We start from the raw sequence: 22,255 nt of genomic DNA, 5'->3' as shown, positions 1-22,255 counted from the left end.
TATAAATAACAAAGTTATATCACTTTAATGAATCATGACGAACATTTATTCGATAAAAATGCTATAAAGTAACAATTGTTCAGTTAAATTGGCTGGAACTTTAGCTACCTGTAAATGATAGTTTGTAAAATGATGATGATTAAAAATATGATGATGATGAAAGTTAAAAAATGAACAAACAAAGTTAAAAAATGGACAGCCGCAGAACGAAGTCGTTTTTATAAATATGGAATTCTTATAAAAGATATCGTGATATGATTATAGACAGTTTCAGTACTTTTTATAATTTTGACATATTTCATAATAGGATGATTCAAAGTCAAAGTCAAAAATCTTTATACAATATAGAAGCGTTACACTTGCTTATTGATTGTCATAAATCTACCACCGGTTCGGAAATAAACACCTCAGACCTGAACCGGCGAAAGAAGCTCGGCGTGTTTTTTTTTATATCTCATCCTTTACAAGATGTAAAATACATATACCACACTAGCCAAATTATATACACCTTTTTTTTAATTTGAGATAAACTGGAGGCGATCGTTTGAAAACATTCATACATAAGTATTAGGTCCTTACATATGAAATTAGCGTTTTGTCGTACTTTGATCCGAATAAATTCATTTAGCTGGTTCATTTGAGTTTTGAAAACAGTCATTCATTTGTTTTTTCCTTATTATTTTTTTCTTTGGCGTCGCTTATTACTGCACAATGTAAAACATGAAATATCGGTATATTTACGAGTAAGAGTTCTACCGTGGCATCAGTGCTGCAGAAACAGCTCGAAGGATTAATGATGTGTACGGCGCTGGTGTCGCAAAAGAAAGCACGGTACGTTTTTGGTTTCAACGTTTTCGTTCTGGATATTTCGACCTTCAGAACCGAACCCGTGGACGGCCGGAGACCAAAGTGGAAAATGAAGAATTAAAGGCTATTGTGGAAGCGGATCCATCACAAAGCACTTCAGTGATAGCTGCGGGCTTCGGGGTAAGTGATAAAACTGTATTAATTAAAAACTTCAAGCAAATCGGGAAAGTAAAAAAACTTGAACGATGGGTACCTCATGAATTGAGTGAATCGAACTTGCAAACAGGCGTCGACTGCTGTGTTACTTTGCTCGACCAACACAATAATAAAGGGATTTTAAATCGAATCATTACTTGTGATGAAAAGTGGATACTGTACGATAATCGGAAGCGCTTGTCGCAATGACTGAACCCTGGAGACCCAGCCAAATCCTGCCCTAAACGAAAATTGACTCAGAAAAAGTTGCTTGTGAGTGTTTGGTGGACTAGCGCCGGTGTCGTTCACTACAGATTTCTAAAATCTAGCCAAACGATTACGGCAGATATCTATTGTCAGCAACTGTAAACCATGAAGGAAGAACTAGCTGCTAAACAACCGAGATTGGTCAATCGCTCTAGGCCACTGCTGCTTCACGACAACGCAAGACCACACACTGCACAACAAATAACCACTAAGTTAGATGAGCTACAATTGGAATGTCTGCGACATCCACCGACTGGACTGGACCTCGCTCCAACAGATAACCATTTTTTCCGGAATTTGGAAAACTTCTTACAAGGAAAAAAATTCAACTCCGATGCGGCTGTTCAAACCGCCTTCAAAGAGTTTATTGATTCTCGCCCCCATGGTTTTTTTTAGTAAAGGGATCAATGAACTACCTATGAGATGGCAAAAGTGCGTAGATAACAACGGTGCATACTTTGAATAATTAAATACATTTTACAAAAAAAAAAAATGACTTTATTCCTCCCGTACAAAACGCAAATTTCATATGTAAGGACCTAATATTTGTTTTCGGTCTGTAAACAACTTGTAAGTTAAAGTTAGATAATTATTTCCTTTCGTCGCCGTATATATTTTTTTCTCATTGTTTTGTTAAATTTTTACTTAGTCGGTTAGTTGATAATAAGTACTTATTTTTAAATATACAGATTTACCTATCAATTTTAAAAGGACACCATTTTCTGTGATGATATCGTTTGCAGTCACAATAAATAAAGCACAGGGAAAGACATTCAAGTATGTCGGAATAGATTTAAGGGCATGCTATTTTTTCATTCTCTGTATATTGCCCTATCTAGATCTAGGGTGCGATGAAAACCAATAAATGATTCGCATTTATTGGTTTTCATCGCACCCTCATCCCACGAAAATAAAACTAAATCGGCTTAGCGGGCTCAGCTAGTAACTAACTATATACTTTAAGAAATTGATATTAAGATCGTAGGAATTATCAAAATGTATTGACAAAATTTCGGTGCACTCGATTACGCATAATGTATTAAGGGTATCGAGCGTCAAGTTTAAGGATATCATATAAATCGCTTCGTTGGGCACCACCACACCATTTTTTTTATTACATCGTTATGTAACCAGAAAAAATGGTGTGAATTCTAAGTTAATTACCGAAAAAGAGGTAGTCTATAATACATCATTGTGATGTATAACTATAAGTATGTGTATTATCTGGTCTGGTATTGTCGGGTCTTCGTGAGTTTCACTCGATACCCTCGGCGCCACACCGTACATCATCACGATTAATCCACTCAACTGATGTTAATGAATATTTAAATTTTATTATTCTAGAAACAAGATAATGGTCTAGGCAAAAGAGGTATTTATAGGAAAAAGTAATGCATGCCAAGAAACAGCTAACATAACTATCAAGACTTTAAAATCTCAAATATTTTTATAGTCGTTAGAATGTTTTTAAAAAAACAATTCGTGTTGCGTTTAAAAATGAATTCTCCGTAAATTTTCCAATATTTCTTTTTATTGTTTAATATATTGAAATTTCTAGAATATTTTAGCAAGTGAAAGTAAATAAGGTTTGTATTTTAAATTAAATTATATTCATTAGGAACTGTTTGCAGTGTGATGAAACAGTTCTACTAATTTACAACGGTTACGATACATTCACGTTTCTATACCGATCCAACCGACCGAACCGCAACATCGTTTTGTTAATAGAATAGGAAAACGGTTACACGGCTACGATCACGTTTCGATTCGATTGCGATAAAGTGACAATTTGTTAGTAGATTTGAGCCAGAGCTATATGAAAATCGCATGTGTTGTATAAATTTAATATTTGCTTATTTATACTCTTGCCATTGCAATAGTGTCGAAATAACTGTAGCGCGTACATAAAGATTATTATTTAGTTAGACTTTTTGCAAACCCGTCTGGGTAGGTACCTCACACTCATTAGATATTCTACCGCTAAATAGCTATACTTAATATTATTGCGTTCCGGTTTGAAGGGTGATTGAGCCAATGTCAACTAAACCAGGTACAAGGGGCATCATAGTTAAATTTAAGGAACGGCTAATATTTCCACTTTCTATCAGGTGGCCCTTTAGATTATTTGCCAGTTTACCTACCTATATTACTAAAAAAATGCAGTGTATTTAGGATTAAAGTAATAAAACACACACATTAGTGGCAATATTTTTATGTCCGCATTTCAAAATGTAATCACTATCTTATACATATAATATCAGTTCGCTACAACTAGTGTGGGATGTCATCCCGAAGCTAACTACGAAACACTTACAACGAACATATGGCTCCTTTGAGCGATATTTATGAAATAAATTAAGTTTTTTTTTTTCTTAAATTACAGGGATTTACAACGAATTTAATTGTTTTCAATCAAAAATATAACGGATTACACTTTCTCATTATACATATTAAATCAAACAAAGAATATTTTGATTCAAAGTAAAACTTTCTTTTTAAATAATTTAAGTGCGAAGGAATAACAAATTAGGTATCAATAATATATTTAAAACTATAAACTATTTTTATCCTATTTGGAATTTAGTTTATTTTTCTTTTTTAAATTCAATTGCTACGAAAGTAGCAAATGTATTTATATGTAAAGCTACACGCATTAATTTAGTACGTCTTAAGTACACTTTGTAATGCATTCATGTTTCTCATCCGTAAATACGAGATCCAGTTATTGAAAGAAACTGCTAATTTTGCGGTTAAGTAGAAGACTTAGTATTCAAAAGCAGAATATATTCTATTTTTAAACTGTTGTAATGTGACTTAGCATAGGTAATATAACACATTTTGTAAATAAAACGATCGCCTTAGTGCTATTCAAAAAAACTATAATTATAAATAAACATTAAAAAATCGTCAAAAGACCGGTAAATTAACCGGTTTTTTTTTTCAGATCTATGGTATTTATTTTTGAATACTTTTTTTAAAATCTTTATTGAATAAAGATTTCCATTTGAATGTCACCGAATCAAATTAATTACAGTAATTTATTATTTAATACATTAAAAAATATTAATAACATTTAATCGCTGTTAAAAGGATAAAAACATTAATTGTCGCTAATTAATGTTATTTAAATTGGAATAGAGAATAATTACGAAGTTGAATTAAAAGTTTATAAATTTAAATCAATCTGTTGCAATTTTTACCGCATAAATAATGGATACATTATTTTGTTGATAAACGATATTTTATTTACACTAATATCAGCTTTTTTTATTTCACGATTTCGTCTTTTATTCTAAATTTTAAGCACAAGTCTACGACGATATTATCAACGATTTTAAAGATATTTAATTTTTTCTATTTCCGAGGTACCCTGATGGTGTTAGCGTTGGACGCGTCAAGATGTTTTAACCATTTCTTAATTTTAGTTCATCGAGGTACATACACACTCGTATATTATGTTATAAAATTTTCTTTAAAAATATATTGAAATTAATTATTACATGCAATAATTTCATTAAAAAGAATATCGTAAATTATCAGTAATTTTAATAAACTTATTGAATAAAATTACTTTTTTTTTAAATTCAATCTTTCTATTAGTTTATTACTGTCTGTATTCAGTTACAGTTCGATCATTTTTAATCTATTCTATATTACCTAAACAACTATGACTAGCATGCTTCGAAACATTTTTAATATCTTATAATTTACTAGTGATAACAGCTGTACGTCAAACATATTTTTTTCTTTCTATTTTATAGCTTATATTGAGGTTTCACTGCCTACAATAAAACATTTTATTAATTAAATCCAATTGAACAAATTACTGAACTATCAAAATCTTTTTATACGGTTTTCTTTTTTATTAAGTGGGATTCTTATAACAGTCACATTATTAAGCTACATTCGAAATGAAATGTGATTTCATTTGTTTCATAATCTATTAGAAATAATTTGTTATACATTTTCGCGCCAATACCAATATCGTATGTCAAGACATTATTTAATTTTTAATCTATGGCAATATCTGTATTTTGTAAACTGCCTTCCTTGATATTTAAAAAAAAAAACGTTTAATAATTTCTAAAAAAAATACTGATAAGATATTTTGTCAAGATACATATCAATAACAGATAAGACCAAAACATTATTTTTTAAAATTAAATTAAATTCAAAACCTATTATATGAATTGGAATAATTATATCTATGTGCCAAAATCTATTTTACAGTGAAACGTCGGTTATACCAGACCTAACCTTTTTGATAACTAGTTAAAATAGAACATTATTAAGCTTCTATTAAGCTATGTCTAAACCTAAAATCTCAATATTTTATATAATAATAGCTATTAATTATACTTGAGAAGTGGAGTTTTATTAGTTAGATTTAGTTTGACATAATACGATTTTTCATTGAAATTTAAGGTTCACAAAGTAACAAGAAAAAGTACGCCAAAACCATTTTAAAAATTAATCAATTTTTTGTAAGTTTTGTAAGTAGCAGTTTTACAATAGAAGTCGACAAATTCTGCATGTACTTTTTGTTACAATAGCTGTACATTTTATATAATTAAATTTAAAGTAATTTTATATTATAGTAAATAATAATTATTTTTAATGAGTAAAGGACCGAAAACTTACAAAAAAAATATAATCTCACACACAAAAAGCTCGTTTCATTGTCCAAAATAAAAATTAAAAAAAAATTGTATCGTTAAACAGTACTATAGAGATATATGTGTTAAGATAAAAAATATATAATCGACTTCCATTAAAATTTATCTCATCAATCTAATTTAACCGGTTTTTAGGCGATTGCTAGTATTACACACATCACTTAAGTTACAAAGGCAATATTGTATTTTTTGAACTATTTCGTTATTTTAAAAATTTATTATAATTTAGAACCGCGCGTAGATGTTGTCTGCATTTAAATATGAATAGGATTAAAGAAACAAAAATCTTTGTATTTTTCTGATTCTACTTAAAACTGATTTTGTTTTCTAAGCGTAAGTTTTAAGCAATTTTTCTTTATTTCAATCTTATTTTTTCCGGATAAAGTCTATAACTATTAAGAATCTCAGAATTCAAATATCGATTTGAAATTAATCGAAAATATATATATATATATATATATATATATATAAATTTTTATATTTGCCGGGAGGTCAAATGACTCTACTCCACCTGATGGTAAGTGGTAGTAGAGTCAAAACGATAAAATATTAAATTACGTAATAGTTTGTTATTACTTATAAATAAACATATATGTAAATTATTTTAATAAATATATAGTGATTTAACACTAAAAATGTTCGCTTATTAACTATTGAAATGAAATTAATCAGTCAACGACGTCCATCTTGAATGTGTTGGGATTGTAATTGATCGGTTTCATGGCTAACCGTATACCAGTTCCGGTTGAATATTTTGCATTTAGAATTTCCTCGTCACTACTACTCGAGTCTTCGAAGCGATCTGTCGTGCGTGGTGTTTGCTCCGAATCTGAAGACTGTAAATGAATTTATATCAGATAAGCGTTGTACATTATATAATAAATTGAAACCTTATATAATAAACTCATTTTACTTATTACATGCATGATAAATATATTTCTACAAAGCGACACAACATAAACAATGAAATACATATCATTAGCAGTATAAAGCAAATTTTAGCAGATCTTTAACTTATTTAAATAACAAAAAGCATCCAACTATTATCTAAATATTATATTTATATAATCGCAAAAAAAACAACCAAAAAATTAGGAACTGAAGACAGAAAACGGAATTCACCAAAAACTGAAAACAACCACAATTTGTCCTGTATGAAAGAGGGATGTGAATAAAAATACAGGCTTTCTATCCCCAATCTTTCCATAATACTATGAAGTCATAATACAATAAACACACATTTATTTCTTGGGACGTCGCACGATGCTGGTCGGAAGTCTGGTTGGTCTCTCGTCACTGCTGTCCACTCCCTACATACAAAATTGTATATACATAAAGTACACATACACAGGACATTGAACTCTCATTTCAAAAATGCCTTCAATATTTTCATGTTATTAAAAGTAATGAAAGTTAATATATATATGTATATATATATATATATATTTCGTTTATTACTTTTTAATTTTAGAGCACAGAATTAGACTTGATACTATTAGGAACATTTTATTTCTTTTGTATTAATAACTTCTTTTTCTATATAAATGAATACAATCAGCCATGGCTCTTGATCGGGGTAAAGCGAGATCGACTTTCAGCGTCATTTGGTCGATACTTTCACTTCACATAAATTACATTTCAGTTAATATTATATAAATAATAATTACCATATTTATAATAATCAGACAACGCTTAAGTAACCGTGGATATAGTTTTTGTCATTTTCGCGCACATTGTTACTTGGTTCTTGGAGCGATCGCTCCACTCGCTCTACCCTAAGGCCGGCGCTGAATAGGATATCCTCAGACCCAGCCAAGTTCATACATTTCCCTGATTTCCTCAACAAACCAACAACAAAGCAACATATCTTACATCGAAGTCGCCGATGGTGAACTTGGCGGCCGCATCTGGCAGCAGCTGAGCTGGCGGTGCGCTCTCCGGCGATATAACCTACCCCCATCACCGCGTTAGTCACAGAAACAAACATCCATTCCACAATGATATTTTATCACTAGACATGTATTAACAAACGAACGAAATTACCATCAATTTGTCGTATTTGTAAAACACTGGTTACGCTGAGGAGATTCGCCCTCGTTACATTTTATTGCTCCTCCCCAGTCCTTGGTAGCGTTATGTTATATAGTCGACTACTTGCACGTCAGACAACAGTAAAATTCACAAAAAGATCCCATTTAATCCATTAAAGTTTTGATTTCCAAAAATCCGAAGCGGGTTTACGTTACAAAATAAATCTATTTTACTCGGCTTTCTATATTCATTAAAAAGTCGGGACTACGAAATGATTATTATAAGGTCTTTAACCTTATTCAATAGCTAGGATTTAATCGTGATAGCCGATCCTGAGATTAACGCATCGACCAACTAATTTTAGTATAAATTATCCCAGATATTCATTAATAATATTATATACACTATTATGTAACTAATTTAAAATTTACTTAAAATACAAATCCCCTTTAAAAAACGTCGTTACTTCAACCTTTAGTTGTATACAGTGCTAGTGTCAATAAAATGGCGACTAAGTTTTTTTGTTGCATTAGCTTACTAATCATTAACCATAAATATCCCACTGATGAGGATCCCTCTCCCGTAAGGAGGTTAAGACTTCTTGGAGTCGTGTGTGTGTGTGTGTGTGTGTGTGTACATTTTGGTAGAATTTCATGCGCAACATGCAGCTAACGACAATTAGACACAAATTAGGCGCAAATTAAAACTATTTTTGTAGCGTTAAAATAACAACATTTTTCAAGGGAGTTTTTATTACTTGTTTGTTGGCAACACTTAAATCGACGACAATTCTACTAATTTATAATGGTTACGATACGTTCCCGATCCTATAACGATCCAATTGTCAATCGTAATGTTAATAGAATAGGAAAAAGGTTAAACGGCAACGATTACGTTTCGATTCGATTGCGTTAAAGTAGCAAATTATTTGAACGCGTTAATCTAAGTCAGTCCTATTTGACAAAAATGCTTGTGAAAATTCATTTATTAGAAAGGTTATAGACTATATAACATCACACTACGAGCCACGGAGGCGAAGTTACCTTTAACGCGCGTGAAACATCAGCTAATAATATGAACGAGATGAAGGCTTACTTTGATAAAATGCAAGCATTACTAAAATCGTAATATATACATTTCACAATAAAATATTTCATATAAAGAATACACATCGCTTTAATTTGCATATTAAGTTTTTCGTGTGTATTCGACATGTCTAGTGATAAAATCCCATTGTTATTTGATTAGAATAAGTACAATATGTAAACAATATAACAATACTTTTAATTTGTGAAGTTGCATTTAAAGTTTGAAGATTAGTTAATAAATAAATAATTATAAAAAGGTGTTAAGAGCATCGTTGCTTATCTTTTATTTGTTTTATACGGATAAATACAGTTCAAAATTAAACGTTAAATATTTTATGCAAGCTACGCTATATTTTCGTGGGTTGTGTCTGATCACAAACATACAGTAACAGCCTGTTAATGTCCCACTGCTGGGCTAAAGCCTCCTCTCCCTTTTGAGGAGAAGATTTGGAGCTTATTCCACCACGCTGCTCCAATGCGGGTTGGTAGAATACACATGTGGCATAATTTCAATTTCAATGAAATTGAATTCCAATTTATTCTAAATATAATTAATTATCCAATTATTGTCTCAATAACTTATTAATATTATTTCGTTTATATATTATTTCGTTTATAGTCGATTTAAAACTATAGATCAAAACAATATAGATATTTTTTGTGTTTTTTCTATCGAAAAATTTGTATACGTTCACGTTTTTGAACGCCGAGATGAGAACGCCTGAATGTTAACCGATGATCGTGGGTTCAAACCCGGGCAAACACCACTGAATTCTCATGTGCTTAATTTGTGATTATAATTCATCTCGTGCTTCACGGTGAAGGAAAACATCGTGAGGAAACCTGCATGTGTCTAATTTCAGTGAAATACTGCCACATGTGAATTCTACCAACCCGCATTGAAGCAGCATGGTAGAATGAGCTCCAAACCTTCTCCTCAAAAAGAGGAGAGGAGGCCTTTAGCTCAGCAGTGGGGCATTCACAGGCTGTTACGGTTTTGCTTCATTTATACATTTTGAAAAACGTCGTAAGTGTTTGCGTCCACTAAGATTTAAATAAGATAAATATTTGCACATAGTTCGCTATATATTGAGCGTTCATTTAATTAATTAATATAAATTTGAACTAATATGTAATTTGTTCTACGTGTAGATAACGTTTGAAATGTTCGAAAATACACAATTGGCTTAAGTTATATACGTTATTTAGCGGGTGATTAGTTAAGCAATGCTGTCTTCTTTTTTCGAATGTCAAATCAATAACGACAGAAAGAGCGAAATCTATGTTCAACAAAACATTCGCTAAACGTAAACATTTATATTTTAAATTTTACTATTTAATTTTTATCGTAGATCACTTGACTAAATCTGCTATTTTTTTTATTAAGTTAATCTTGATAGTATTGATTTTGTTTACGATATTGTACGTAATTCTCTGGAATAGACTATTTATTATACTATGTGATATTGTTAAGTATATAACAGTTATTTTACTACTTACTATTGTAAAAAATAACCTTGCAAGTAAAACGGAATATCTTTTAATTACCTTGCTCTGTGAAACTAAAGAGCATAATTAAATTATATATATATTAATATACAATTATTACATACTATATTTCTTTGTTTTGACCCGTTCGTTTTCACTTTAATTTAATTATAATATTTGTAATACTAGTAGCAACATTATAGAGTTTATTCGAGTGTGTAACATTTCAATCATTTTAGTTATAAGTAAGTCATTTCAATTAGCTATATTAATAATACCATATATAAAAAATCCTGCTCGAAGGACCAATTTTGCAAGGTCATTTTTAGCAAATGATATACAAACAAAATCACATAGTAATCATTAAAGTATCAGGAAATAGTATACATATTATTTACAAGTTAGCGTTATTAGCAACAATAATTAGCTCATACGGTTAGTTATTAGATATTAAATTACATTTTAGCGGAAACAGAATGAGTTAAAATTAATGTATACTATATAAGCTAAATTAAAAACTTTTTTGTCAACAAATACACGACAAATATATTTGCAAAATACTTTTTTTTAAATTTTAAGAAATTAAGTTTTAGTAGAAAAATAGAATTTTTGGTGCTTTAAATATAGTGTGGCATATAGTGGCTTCACGGAATATTCGTGAAGAATCCTCATTAATGTTTAATGAGGATTATGGATAGTAACCAACATTGTTTTTATCTAAGCTGTGACTGAATTTTGACTTCAGTCATTGTAATATGGGAATTATAAAAAATAATGAATTTTATAATTTACTTTAAGAATTATAAATATATCACTATACTCCTATGGAAAAATTATGGAATAATACTTACATCCTGGTCGCTCATCATCTCCTTAGTGGAGACGGTGGTCTCGATCCTCCTGATGGAGCCCTGGTGGATGTCCACATCCAGGGCGAGGCATTGGAATCTTCTCAACAGAAGTACAACAGGTATAGGCAGGATACCTGCCAGAATCATGGCCACAGCGATGCCGAGCACCCATGATGGATATGGAGTTTTTTCCACACGACCCTGTTAACAATACATTATTTACTGTCTACAAAATAGAAACGATTTTTACTTTAACAATGTTTTCGAGTATAGATGCAAAAAAGAGTTATAAAGAGTAAAGTAAAAGCCTGTAAATGCCCTCTGTTGGGCTACGATCACCTCTCTTCTTGACGAGAAGGTTTAGAGCTTATTAGTAGGTTGGTTATACTACTCCTTAGAAACAAATGTATTAAAAAACTCTCGATATATTTTTATGTTGCGCTACAGCATTATAATACTTCATACATATTTTATTAAAAAGGAAGCTGAAAATGGTAAAAATGTTCAATTAACGTAATATTGTATAATAATAAGCGAGCAATATTTTCGTTATGGTTTCTCGATAATTCATCATACGCTTAAGAAAATAATACGTAAGTTTTATGGTGTCAGACAAATGACTTATTATTTTTAAAACGTCACCTCTGCAGCATTCCAAGCTCCATACATCGGCGGATTGAGGAGCATGAAGATGAGAGAAGACAGTAGAATGCAGGATACGATGAAGGGTCCGACGTAGCGCCAGGTGATCTGCCAGTACAGGCCAGGACGGTAGCCGGTCATTTCGTAGATATCATTAGTGAATCTGAAATGTAAAACGTTTACAATACATCATTCATATTATCTTCGACCGACAAAAACGGTGCTGATGTTTGTCAGTTCCTCTCTAATTGTCTTTTTTTTATAATATAGGAACACCGCCCTTAGACATTGGCGATGTAAGAAATATTAACCACTTCTTACTTCTTCATTACGCCACCGATACCTTTTGTACACTGGCCCACTCAACCTTAAAACCGGAACCCAACAGTATTTATTTGTGTTTTACGGTAAAATATCTGATGAGTGGTGGTATCTACCCAGACGGGCTTGCACAAGGCCCTACCACCACGTTAATGACTGTGAAAGTTATATGATATGCTTAAAAACAAATGCCTCAAAGCTTCGAAAATAATTTAGAACGATTTTAAATATTTATACCTGTGTAACTACAGCCATAAGGTATATAAGGTAAGGACCACCTGATGGTAGTCCAAAGGCCACGTCATAATAATTTATAATTAAGAACGTCAGTATTGGAAGTCAAGGAGAATATCAAAATATTTATACCTTTCATGCCCGTAGATGTAAACGACGGCGATCATTTCGAGCAGAGCAACAACGACGAGGCCGATTGTGCCAGCGAACGAGTCGAACATCTTGAGCCAGTACTCGCCGGCGCCAGTCGTGAAGATGAGGCCCACGAAGAAGCATATGGTGCAGACGAAACCTATGATAAACACGAGTTAATAGCCTATATCTATTTGTAAGTTGTAGTTGTGATTTGAAAGGATCTGTACATTTCAATACAATAGAATTGAAATCAGACATAAAATACAAACAATGACATGAAGCGCTAAGACGGACACCTCTATTAATTTCTATATATGTAAGCTATCTAATAATTAATTTCTTATTATTTATTTATTACTTCTTGTGTCATTTAATGTGATCAAATTTACTTAGTTGGTTTTGGTTTATATTTTTTGAAATTATACATTTCATAATTGTTCGTTTACTTATTTAATAAACTGTAATATTTTCTGACAATTGATTTTAAAGGTTGTTCATTTATAAAACACCAATACGAATGTTTAAGCTTTAGTTTTGAGACTGTTATATATACTATTATCATATAAAGATTTTAATATTATTACTAGTGTTCTTGCCAAGGAAGACATTGCTGACATTCCAAATAAGAACATTCCTGGAACATTTTTCACACACGGCCATCTGATCCCAAATTAAGCTTGTACAGAGCTTGTACTATGGAAACCAGACAACTGATATACTACATATACTATTTTTCTTTTGTAAATATATACTTATATAGATAATTACACCCAGACTCAGGACATGTTCAGCACACAAATATCTGTCCTGGGTGGGAATTGAACCCACAACCTTCGGCGTGAAAGGCAAGCATCCACCGACCACGCCAACCGGCTCGTCAAATGAGCCGGTTGACGTGGTTGATATGTATATTCAATTATCTACATGAGGTTTCATATATCGTTTGGTCTAAAATTATTTCATAATAATCATATCAAAAACCTAAACAAAGGGACAATTCTACTAACCAATTGTCATTTTATTGCAATCGAATCGAAGCGTAATCGTTGCCGTTTATCCCTTTTCCTACTATATAATTCATTTATCATTTTGACATAACGGTATATGCTAACATCATATCGGTTCGGATCCAAATAAATATAGATTAGTCAAAGTTCGATTGGAATTAAATCGGAAGCATATCAGTGCTAGAAATAACATAGAGAAATACATAACATACATTATTTATCATCGGAATACTATCTACTGCCGGACAAGGGAGGTGCTGCCACGATAGAAATTTCTAAAACATACATGTCCCAATTTCGAGGATTATACACTTTTAATGTAGTTTATTTTGAAGATATAGTAAAATACAAGTATAATCCTTGTATTATATTTTATATTTGATTTGTTCTGTTTTAAATTATTATTCAAATAGGTGCCTCCACTGCTTTATTGCCCAGGACCTCCAGACCTCTAAATCTGGCTCCGTATCTACAATATTAATCTCACTTGTTATGTAGTTTTCACATATCTTCTCCTACATCTAGGTATATAATAATAATATACTAGATCTAGACAATGCTTGAAACAACAGGAATTACACAAATAAATCGATCAATTATACCATCTCCAAAATCAAAATACTATCTCCAAAATTATATTTACCAGTAATAACGGGCTTGCTGAATCTTTTGAAGAAGTCAATGTCGAATATAGTGCAGAGCATGCCTTCCATGATACCAATCTGACTGCCGAGACCCAGGGAGAGCAACATGAGGAAGAAGATGATAGACCAGAACGGAGCTGGAGTCAGTTTCAGGATTGCTTGCGTGAATACGATAAACGCAAGACCTGTACCTTCTGCCGCCTGGAAGTAAAATAAAATCATTTGATTAACGGTCAGTGTCGGAAAGTGAAAATTTTTTATAATATAATCTTCTTATTTATAAATAACATTTAAAAAAGGTAAGATTAACAGCCAATAAACGTCTCAATGTAAGCAAAAACCTCCCCTCGATTATTCCCTTGGCGATTACCGGTATTTGAACCCGTAGTCTTCGCTTAAGATGCACGTGTACCAACCACTGAGCCATCTCGGCTCTATATTTTATGATCATATAATTGAAGCAATGTATTATTAATAATATCAGTAGTGTATATAAGTATGTGTATATTGTTTGTGAAAAGTATATACACTGAAATTTTCTAAGCGGTAGTGCTTTGTGCACCTGGTACCACTAGGTGGGTACCACCCACTCATCAGATATTCTACCGCTAAACAGCAGTACTTAGTATTGTCGTGTTCCAGTTTGAAGGGTGAATGAGCCAGTGTAACTACAGGCACAAGGGACAAAACATCTTCGTTCCCAAGATTGGAGGTGCATTGCTAATGTCTGAGCGTTGGTAACAACTTTAACATCAGGTGTTCCATTTGCCCGACCTACCTACCTATAACATAAAATACTTAACTAAATAAAACCCTTTAAGAGATTGCAAGTCAATTTATACCTCGTCCAGCTGCCTGCTCATGGCACATCCTGTAAGATTCAGTGCGGAAGTGATGTTGTTACCCAAATTCGGATAGTTCTCCTCATAGTATTCTTGCGTCGAATTCAAAACAAAATCACCGATATGGTGCATAGCCAGTATCTTTATTTCCCTGAAAATTTAACTAAATTTAAAGTATATATTTGACCAATCACCATAAAAGTTGGTACATTCGGGTATTATAACATTGAAGGTACTTGTAGCCAGAAACTAATGAATATGACTATATTCACACAAAGTACATCATATAAATGGTTATGCTTCAAAACGATACATATTTTATAATCAATTAGATCCTAATTCCGATAACAGTTTTAAAAGTAATTTATTTGGCACAAAAACACATTTGTATTTTTATGAATAAAAGCAATTCCTATTTACCCCTCAAATTAAGTATATTTCTTGGGAGACGACAACAGTGGTGGAGATCAAAACTGCGACATTGTTTTAAATGTTTTATGAACATATAAAATCTCTATTTCACTTTCAATGTTGACAGGACAGCTGTTTAATTTTTCGCCAAGAGAATCCGAAATACGATTCAAAGGGAAAACCTACCAACAATCTTGCTACCATTCCACGCGGTTATGAATTGTACAGCAGCTTTTTTTAATATTTACATTTTATAAGAGCACAGACTTCACGGTCTTGTGCACTATATGTGCTATGTTGCACCATGCATAATATAATATCTCTATGAGCACGTGTGCTTTGTTGAGAATGGCTGCCGTGACCGAAATTAATCAAGAGAATATTAATCATAATTTTTAATTTTGATTTGTATAATGGCTTCCCGTTCCAGCTTCGCAAAAATAGAACAACGGTCTACATAAAATTAAAGAAAAAAATGAAAAGAAAAAATATCTTTGTTGTTCTGTCAGAACATTCGCTGACGTACGCAGAACACCCCACCAAAATGTTATCACAATCTGATGAATAGCTTAGGAGGGATATTCCAGGAGCTTAGGGGGGAATAGATAAACAAACCTTAGAGAGAGAGCTCTGCACGACAAACAGTTATTGATAAATATCTTTATCTATAATATAGACTTTTCTACCGAATTACCACTTTAATTTTACGTCCAAACTTTCAATAACGACTACTTGCAAAGTTTCGTAAACAACTTCGCTGACATTTAAGACTATTCTTTCGCGAATCCATTGTGGAAATCATATATTATTCCAAGATCTCGATCAATGATATCGCGCCAACGCAATCTCAATGTTGTTTATTTGTCTTGTGATTAGAAATATGTGTGATTGGTATAAGCTATACAAACATATTTTATTCGATAAAAATTAGAATATTTACGTTCTCAATGCAAATAATTGTTACCACTTACAACAATAATAATATATATGAGCAATCAGCAATAATAATTAAGGTTCAATCATGATGAGCGTGTTTACTCCGGGCCAATTAACCCGTCATCTACTTGACCGAATGTTCAGGGGCAACTTCGCATTAAATATTGTATTCTATATTTAGAACGATATCGGGTTTCTACAAATAATATATACATCATAAGGAATTCATTGTCTTTACTAGTAAATTGATATTTATTATTAATAATACCTTCGTCCAATCATCGTTGTAGAAATTAATATTTTACGACCGCCATTTTGCTTTTACGTTACTGTAATTAGTGATACAGATAATGTTTATTGTATGTTGCCATTATGCTAAAAAATGTTGAATAAAATATACTTTATTTAAATTTGGCAATTGTGACGGGTGATCAGTTAAACAATGCTCTATGTCTTTTTCTTTCGAATATCAAATCAACGATGACAGAAAGAGATAAATCATTGTTCGGAATACATTTCATCCAAAAGGGATTAACAAGCTTGCTAATGGCAACCCTGGATTTATATGAATATAATTAATTATCCAGTCTTTATCTCAATATCATATAATATTACGAATATAAATAAAAATAATGTAAAAATTAGCGATAGCTCTGTGTGTTTTTATTGAGATAATCTTATTAATGTTTTTCATAAAGGTCAACCTCCGTTTATGTAGTATATATAGAACTATTTATATATTAAATTTGATTTACCGATGCAGAATTTAATTCAAAGAATAAATTTAGCTTTATATTGCTACATTGCTATAAGATCGAACTCGAATCTTACCGCAGAAAGCGGCTGCGAAATGTCAGAAAAAATGCGATTTTTACCATTATAATAATAACATTTCAAGAATATCAATCAAAATAATATCGCCATAAGTAGGTTGTCAACAGTTCACGGGTGAGGCAAATAGACATTATATGCGTTAATATGGCAAAATTTATAGGTATTACGTCACAACCTGAATTCCTAGCCGCGGTTTGCTAGTTTATATACATTTATCTAAGTAAGGTGTTAGCTATCTATAACACAGTGTGAGTATATAAAAAATTGTGTCACATTACATTAAAATTACTCGGAAATTCAATTAAGGAAAAAATTGTTAGAAATAAAATGTTCTTAATTGTATTTGATAAATGGAATTTCAGTTTTTCTATTAAGCACAAATTATTTACTTGTTAACAACCAACTTCGATCGTGTTAATTCGAATTTGCTAATAATATATAAACAAAATACAAGAAATGTTAAGACATCTATGTCATGTGATTCATAAAGACTTTATTGTAAAGCTTACTTGAATAAATACATTTTATTTGATTTGTTAAAATTGATCTAAGAGTACATGCTTTTCAAGGTAAGTCCAATAATCATTTCTGCGACAGCCACGTTGGTCTAGTAGCTTGCTATAAGGCCGCTCTAAGTAAATTAAGCTGTAATTGTAACGCCTTTACATAACATTAGCATTAAATTCAACAGCATCAACCATATCCAGATATGATATAAACCAGGCACGAAGCCAACGAGTCATTTAATAAATTATTTCAAAAGTAGGTCACGTGACCCGCTTCAATGGTACTATAAAATTCATGTATCAAAAGCCATTTCAAGCATATAACGAATTTCATGTTCTTAGAATCGGAAACTTGTATCAGCATAAATAATAATCTATCTATTGACTTTAAATAATTACAACAGACAGAGTACTTTCGAATTTATAATACCAGTATATATTATATTTGTTTAACACACAAATACTAGAAAAATTGTTTTTTTTAATTTATGTTCGAAGGCTTCTTTAAATAAAAAGTATCATAATAAATGTATTTTTATTAATACTATATTATATAATTGTGTAATATAATTTCATTAATAATAGAAAGAGAGAAAATATTTGTTTCTTACTTCGATAAATACTGTCATAGGCGTGCTTACAAGTATTAACGTGATAAAAAAAAAACAATACTATTTATAATATATTCAAATATATATGTACAAAATTTGTTCAACCGTTCAATTAATTAAATAATCATTATTATTACGATTAATTATTGATTAAACATCGCAGACGAATAAACTTATCAATTGAAAATGTGTATTGCGTTGATCTTGTTAAAATTTCGTGAAATCTCTCTTCTTTTTAATCCACTTCGTCAATATAAAAGGAAAATCTTCTGCAAAATATTGAGTTCCTATGTCTTGTACTTATTAATCAGTACATAGCCTTAAATATATAGTACTAACTGTCTGTAAATAACCCCACATGGACTAAGGCCTCTTCTTTTTAAGGAGAAGCTTTAATATATATATATATATTATAATAATAATAGTAATCTGGGACATTTTTCATACACGGCCATCTGATCCCAAATTAAGCTTGTACAAAGCTTGTGCTATGGAAACCAGACAACTGATGTAAATTGATGTAAACTGATGATGTACACCCAGGCTCGGGACAAACAGACATGTTCATGCACACAAATGTCTGTCCTAGGTGGGAATCGAATCCACAACCTTGGTGTGAAAGGCAAGTATCTACTAACCATGCCAGCCGGCTCTTCAAAAATTATCAAAAATTAAATTTAAATTAAAAAAATTAGTAATATATTACTAGCTTTTGCGCGGGGTTCACCTGGATTAAACGTTATTGCTCCGTCCTCGTAAGTGTAGTGTTATTCCATTGTTCAACATAAGGGCTACCGAGCGCAAAAAGTTTTTTCAAATTGGACTTGATAAAAATATAACAGTATAGGTTATATATATATGAACGTCGTAAATTGACGTGTATTCTTAGTATGTATAAAGGTACGCGACTTATATCAAAAGTTACCATATTTTTTTTGAAATATGGGATAATTTCATTCAGAAAAATTTGACTGAATTTCGATAAGAAATATTAGTTATTACTATTATCCACACTACTGGGTATTGCCTCTAGTGGGTGTCAATGATCTGCTTCCCTGGTATGAAGTATTATTATTCAGAGCTTAACAATTCTGTATCATGGGTTGACATAACCCTCTATCATATCTATTTAATATCTCTTTACGAAGTTTTTCTTACGGATAATCGATAATTGATATAAAAAATGATTATTTTTCTAGATCTTTTAAAGGGATAAGTTATTCTATTGCATGTTTATTCTTTAAATTTATTGCCAACGAACACAATACATCATCATAACACATGATACACAATAATTCAAAAGCGTGCAAGGGCGACCTATCTGTATAGCGATCTTGACTTTGTACATAATAAACAACGATGAATGAATAAAGGCAATAAATAACAAGGACAAACGTTGATGTGTGTTATGTAATTGATATATAATATTTATAACAAAAAGTTACTGTAGTAACAGCCTGATAAATGTATCTCCTTTTTAAGGAAGAGATTTGAAGCTTCGCATATGCGTGAAGAGTTTGACTGGCAAGCGTGCGCAGTTCGCAGTGACCTGCTTTCTGCTCCAGAGTTGCGGGTGCGATTCCCGCCCCGAGTCTTAGTGTATTATTTATAAAAGTATGTACCAAGATATTTATTTCAAATTATATAAAATATGTACTGATGCTATTTAAACCCGCAATCTTCGGTTATGATTTAAGTGTTGTGGTCTAGTAACACCAGTGGACCTCTTAATAGGCAACGGCAATCAAATGGACTACAAATTCAATGCATCATCACTACGAGATCGAAGATATTACGCCTTTGCTAATTGATTTAATATTCGCTCTGAGTGAACTGTTCAAACCAGAATACAAGTATATAACATAGCTGTTTGGTGGTAGTATAATATGTAAGTGGGACACAACCCGACGGGCTTGTACCAAACCCCACAATTACTAGTTTCCGCCCGCCACTTCGACCGGAAGAGTCAGGTACAGATACTCTATATCTTTCACTATACTGACAACGTGTATGCAAAATTTTTTGATTTTCGTTTTAGTAGTTAAGACGTGAAAGCGTTTGAAACACACTCGCATTTTTTTTTATAGATTAGGAAGGCGGACGAGCATATGGGCCACCTGATGGTAAGTGGTCACCAAACGCCCTTAGACATTGGCATTGTAAGAAATGTCAACCATCGCTTACATAGCCAATGCGCCACCAACCTTGGGACCTAAAGCCCTACCACCAGTAAATTTATAATATTAATAAGGATTAGAAGTATTATTGCATCTTTCATCATTAATTTATTAGTAACAAAAACTTGAACATCAGGCTTGTCACGTCAATAGTCTAAATATAAAGCGGCTGAAACCGCGAAGCGCAGCTATTTACTATTTATACTAAAATATTCTAAGTCTTCTGGACAAGTTTAATGTACAATGATTTATTTGTTTATTCACTTAGGAATTACGTAATAATTGTCTCCTCATAACGAATGAATGATGTAAATATGACATCTAAATAAACGTTGCTTAGTGGCTGTTAATTTAAAAATTGATTTCTCCCTTTCTGTCATTGTTGATTTGACATTCGAAAAAAGAAGACAGCATTGTTTAACTCGTCACCAACTTATAAGGTTAGTCTTTAAGTTTGACAGACGCTGGTCGATGTCACCGTCAACATTTGTCTATGTTTAAGTCTTACTCACAAAGCTGTCAAAGGCCTGTCTGTTTACGTCCAGGTTATTTAAAATATCATTTATATATTGTGCCAATTAAGGTTATTGTCACGTGGTGTACTGGATACTGTGATTGTGTATATTATTTCCGCGACTGTAATTCGATTATGACAAATGAATTGGCTATTCCGAGGGATATCATACACTCACTTCGTATCTTACTCGTGAATGTTAAAAACCGACTTATGGCGATAGTCTATTAAAAGTTTATTATATTTTTACAATACCACAGAACAAAATTTTAGACGGCGTGTTTTTGCTATAAATTTGTAATGTGTATTTTGTTTTTTTTTATTTATTTTAATTTTGTATATTATAAACATGTCTGTACATAGTTTACTATTGAATGTAAAAATATATTAAAAGTTATAATTATTATTTGTACTCGATGTTACATATTACCTTCTGACATTTCACGATCGTGAAGTAATTCATTAAATTAAAACGTTGATATATTTTAGGAGTAACTGAATAAACGATAAAACATATAAAAGCTGGCAACATTTTATTTTTAGTTTAATTTAAAAAAAGAGAATATAATATCTATATATAATATCTATATATAGTGATAGTAAATTAATTATATCTTAAATTCTAAATTCTGTATCCTAAAAGTCTTTGGTGACCATAGACGACTTTCTGTAATGCAAATAATTCTTTTTAATTCTTAAAAAAAATAATAGAAATATTAAAAAACTTAGTAAAAAACAAACATGCTAATTATTTGTAATTTTGTGTATGGAATTTTGACATGAATCCTAGCCAACCTAGGTAAAGAAAAAACAATATGTCAAATAATCGTCTAAGCAGGAAGAATAAGGGTTGTTAAATTTTTACATTATCTTTTTTTTCTGACGTGTATCTACGCTAACTGGGCGCAAAATATTCAGCCAAAGCCATGTATGAATAACATTTCTTTTAGGTGAACCTTCTTTCTTTTAGACACGCTTCTCATCTTTCTATAATTACATTTTCTTTTTCAATGTGTACATTAATCGTTAGCGATAACC

At 31.5% G+C, this 22,255-nt stretch overlaps 1 protein-coding gene across 3 annotated transcripts in view; it reads right to left on the bottom strand.

Annotated features, from left to right (window-relative positions):
* Positions 1-3,465: 3,465 nt before the first annotated feature.
* Positions 3,466-22,255, bottom strand: part of LOC126777043 (sodium- and chloride-dependent transporter XTRP3A) — a 42,084-nt gene continuing 23,294 nt past the window's right edge. Inside the window, exons 7-14 of one of the 3 annotated variants that reach the window (XM_050499891.1) lie at positions 15,229-15,379; positions 14,386-14,587; positions 12,733-12,892; positions 12,046-12,208; positions 11,404-11,604; positions 7,818-7,895; positions 7,185-7,255; positions 3,466-6,781 (exon numbers count right to left, since the gene is read on the bottom strand). In XM_050499891.1, coding sequence (XP_050355848.1) covers positions 7,187-7,255; positions 7,818-7,895; positions 11,404-11,604; positions 12,046-12,208; positions 12,733-12,892; positions 14,386-14,587; positions 15,229-15,379 — 1,024 coding nt within the window. In that variant the 3' untranslated portion in view covers positions 3,466-6,781; positions 7,185-7,186. The remainder of the gene's footprint in view (positions 6,782-7,184; positions 7,256-7,817; positions 7,896-11,403; positions 11,605-12,045; positions 12,209-12,732; positions 12,893-14,385; positions 14,588-15,228; positions 15,380-22,255) is intronic. The other 2 variants (XM_050499892.1, XM_050499890.1) reach the window with 2 other exon arrangements.

The sequence above is a fragment of the Nymphalis io genome, chromosome 22 (genome assembly GCF_905147045.1).
Source record: "Nymphalis io chromosome 22, ilAglIoxx1.1, whole genome shotgun sequence".
NCBI lineage: Eukaryota > Metazoa > Arthropoda > Insecta > Lepidoptera > Nymphalidae > Nymphalis > Nymphalis io.
The sequence above is the reverse complement of the archived record's forward strand: the minus strand, read 5'-3'. Positions and strand labels throughout refer to the sequence as shown.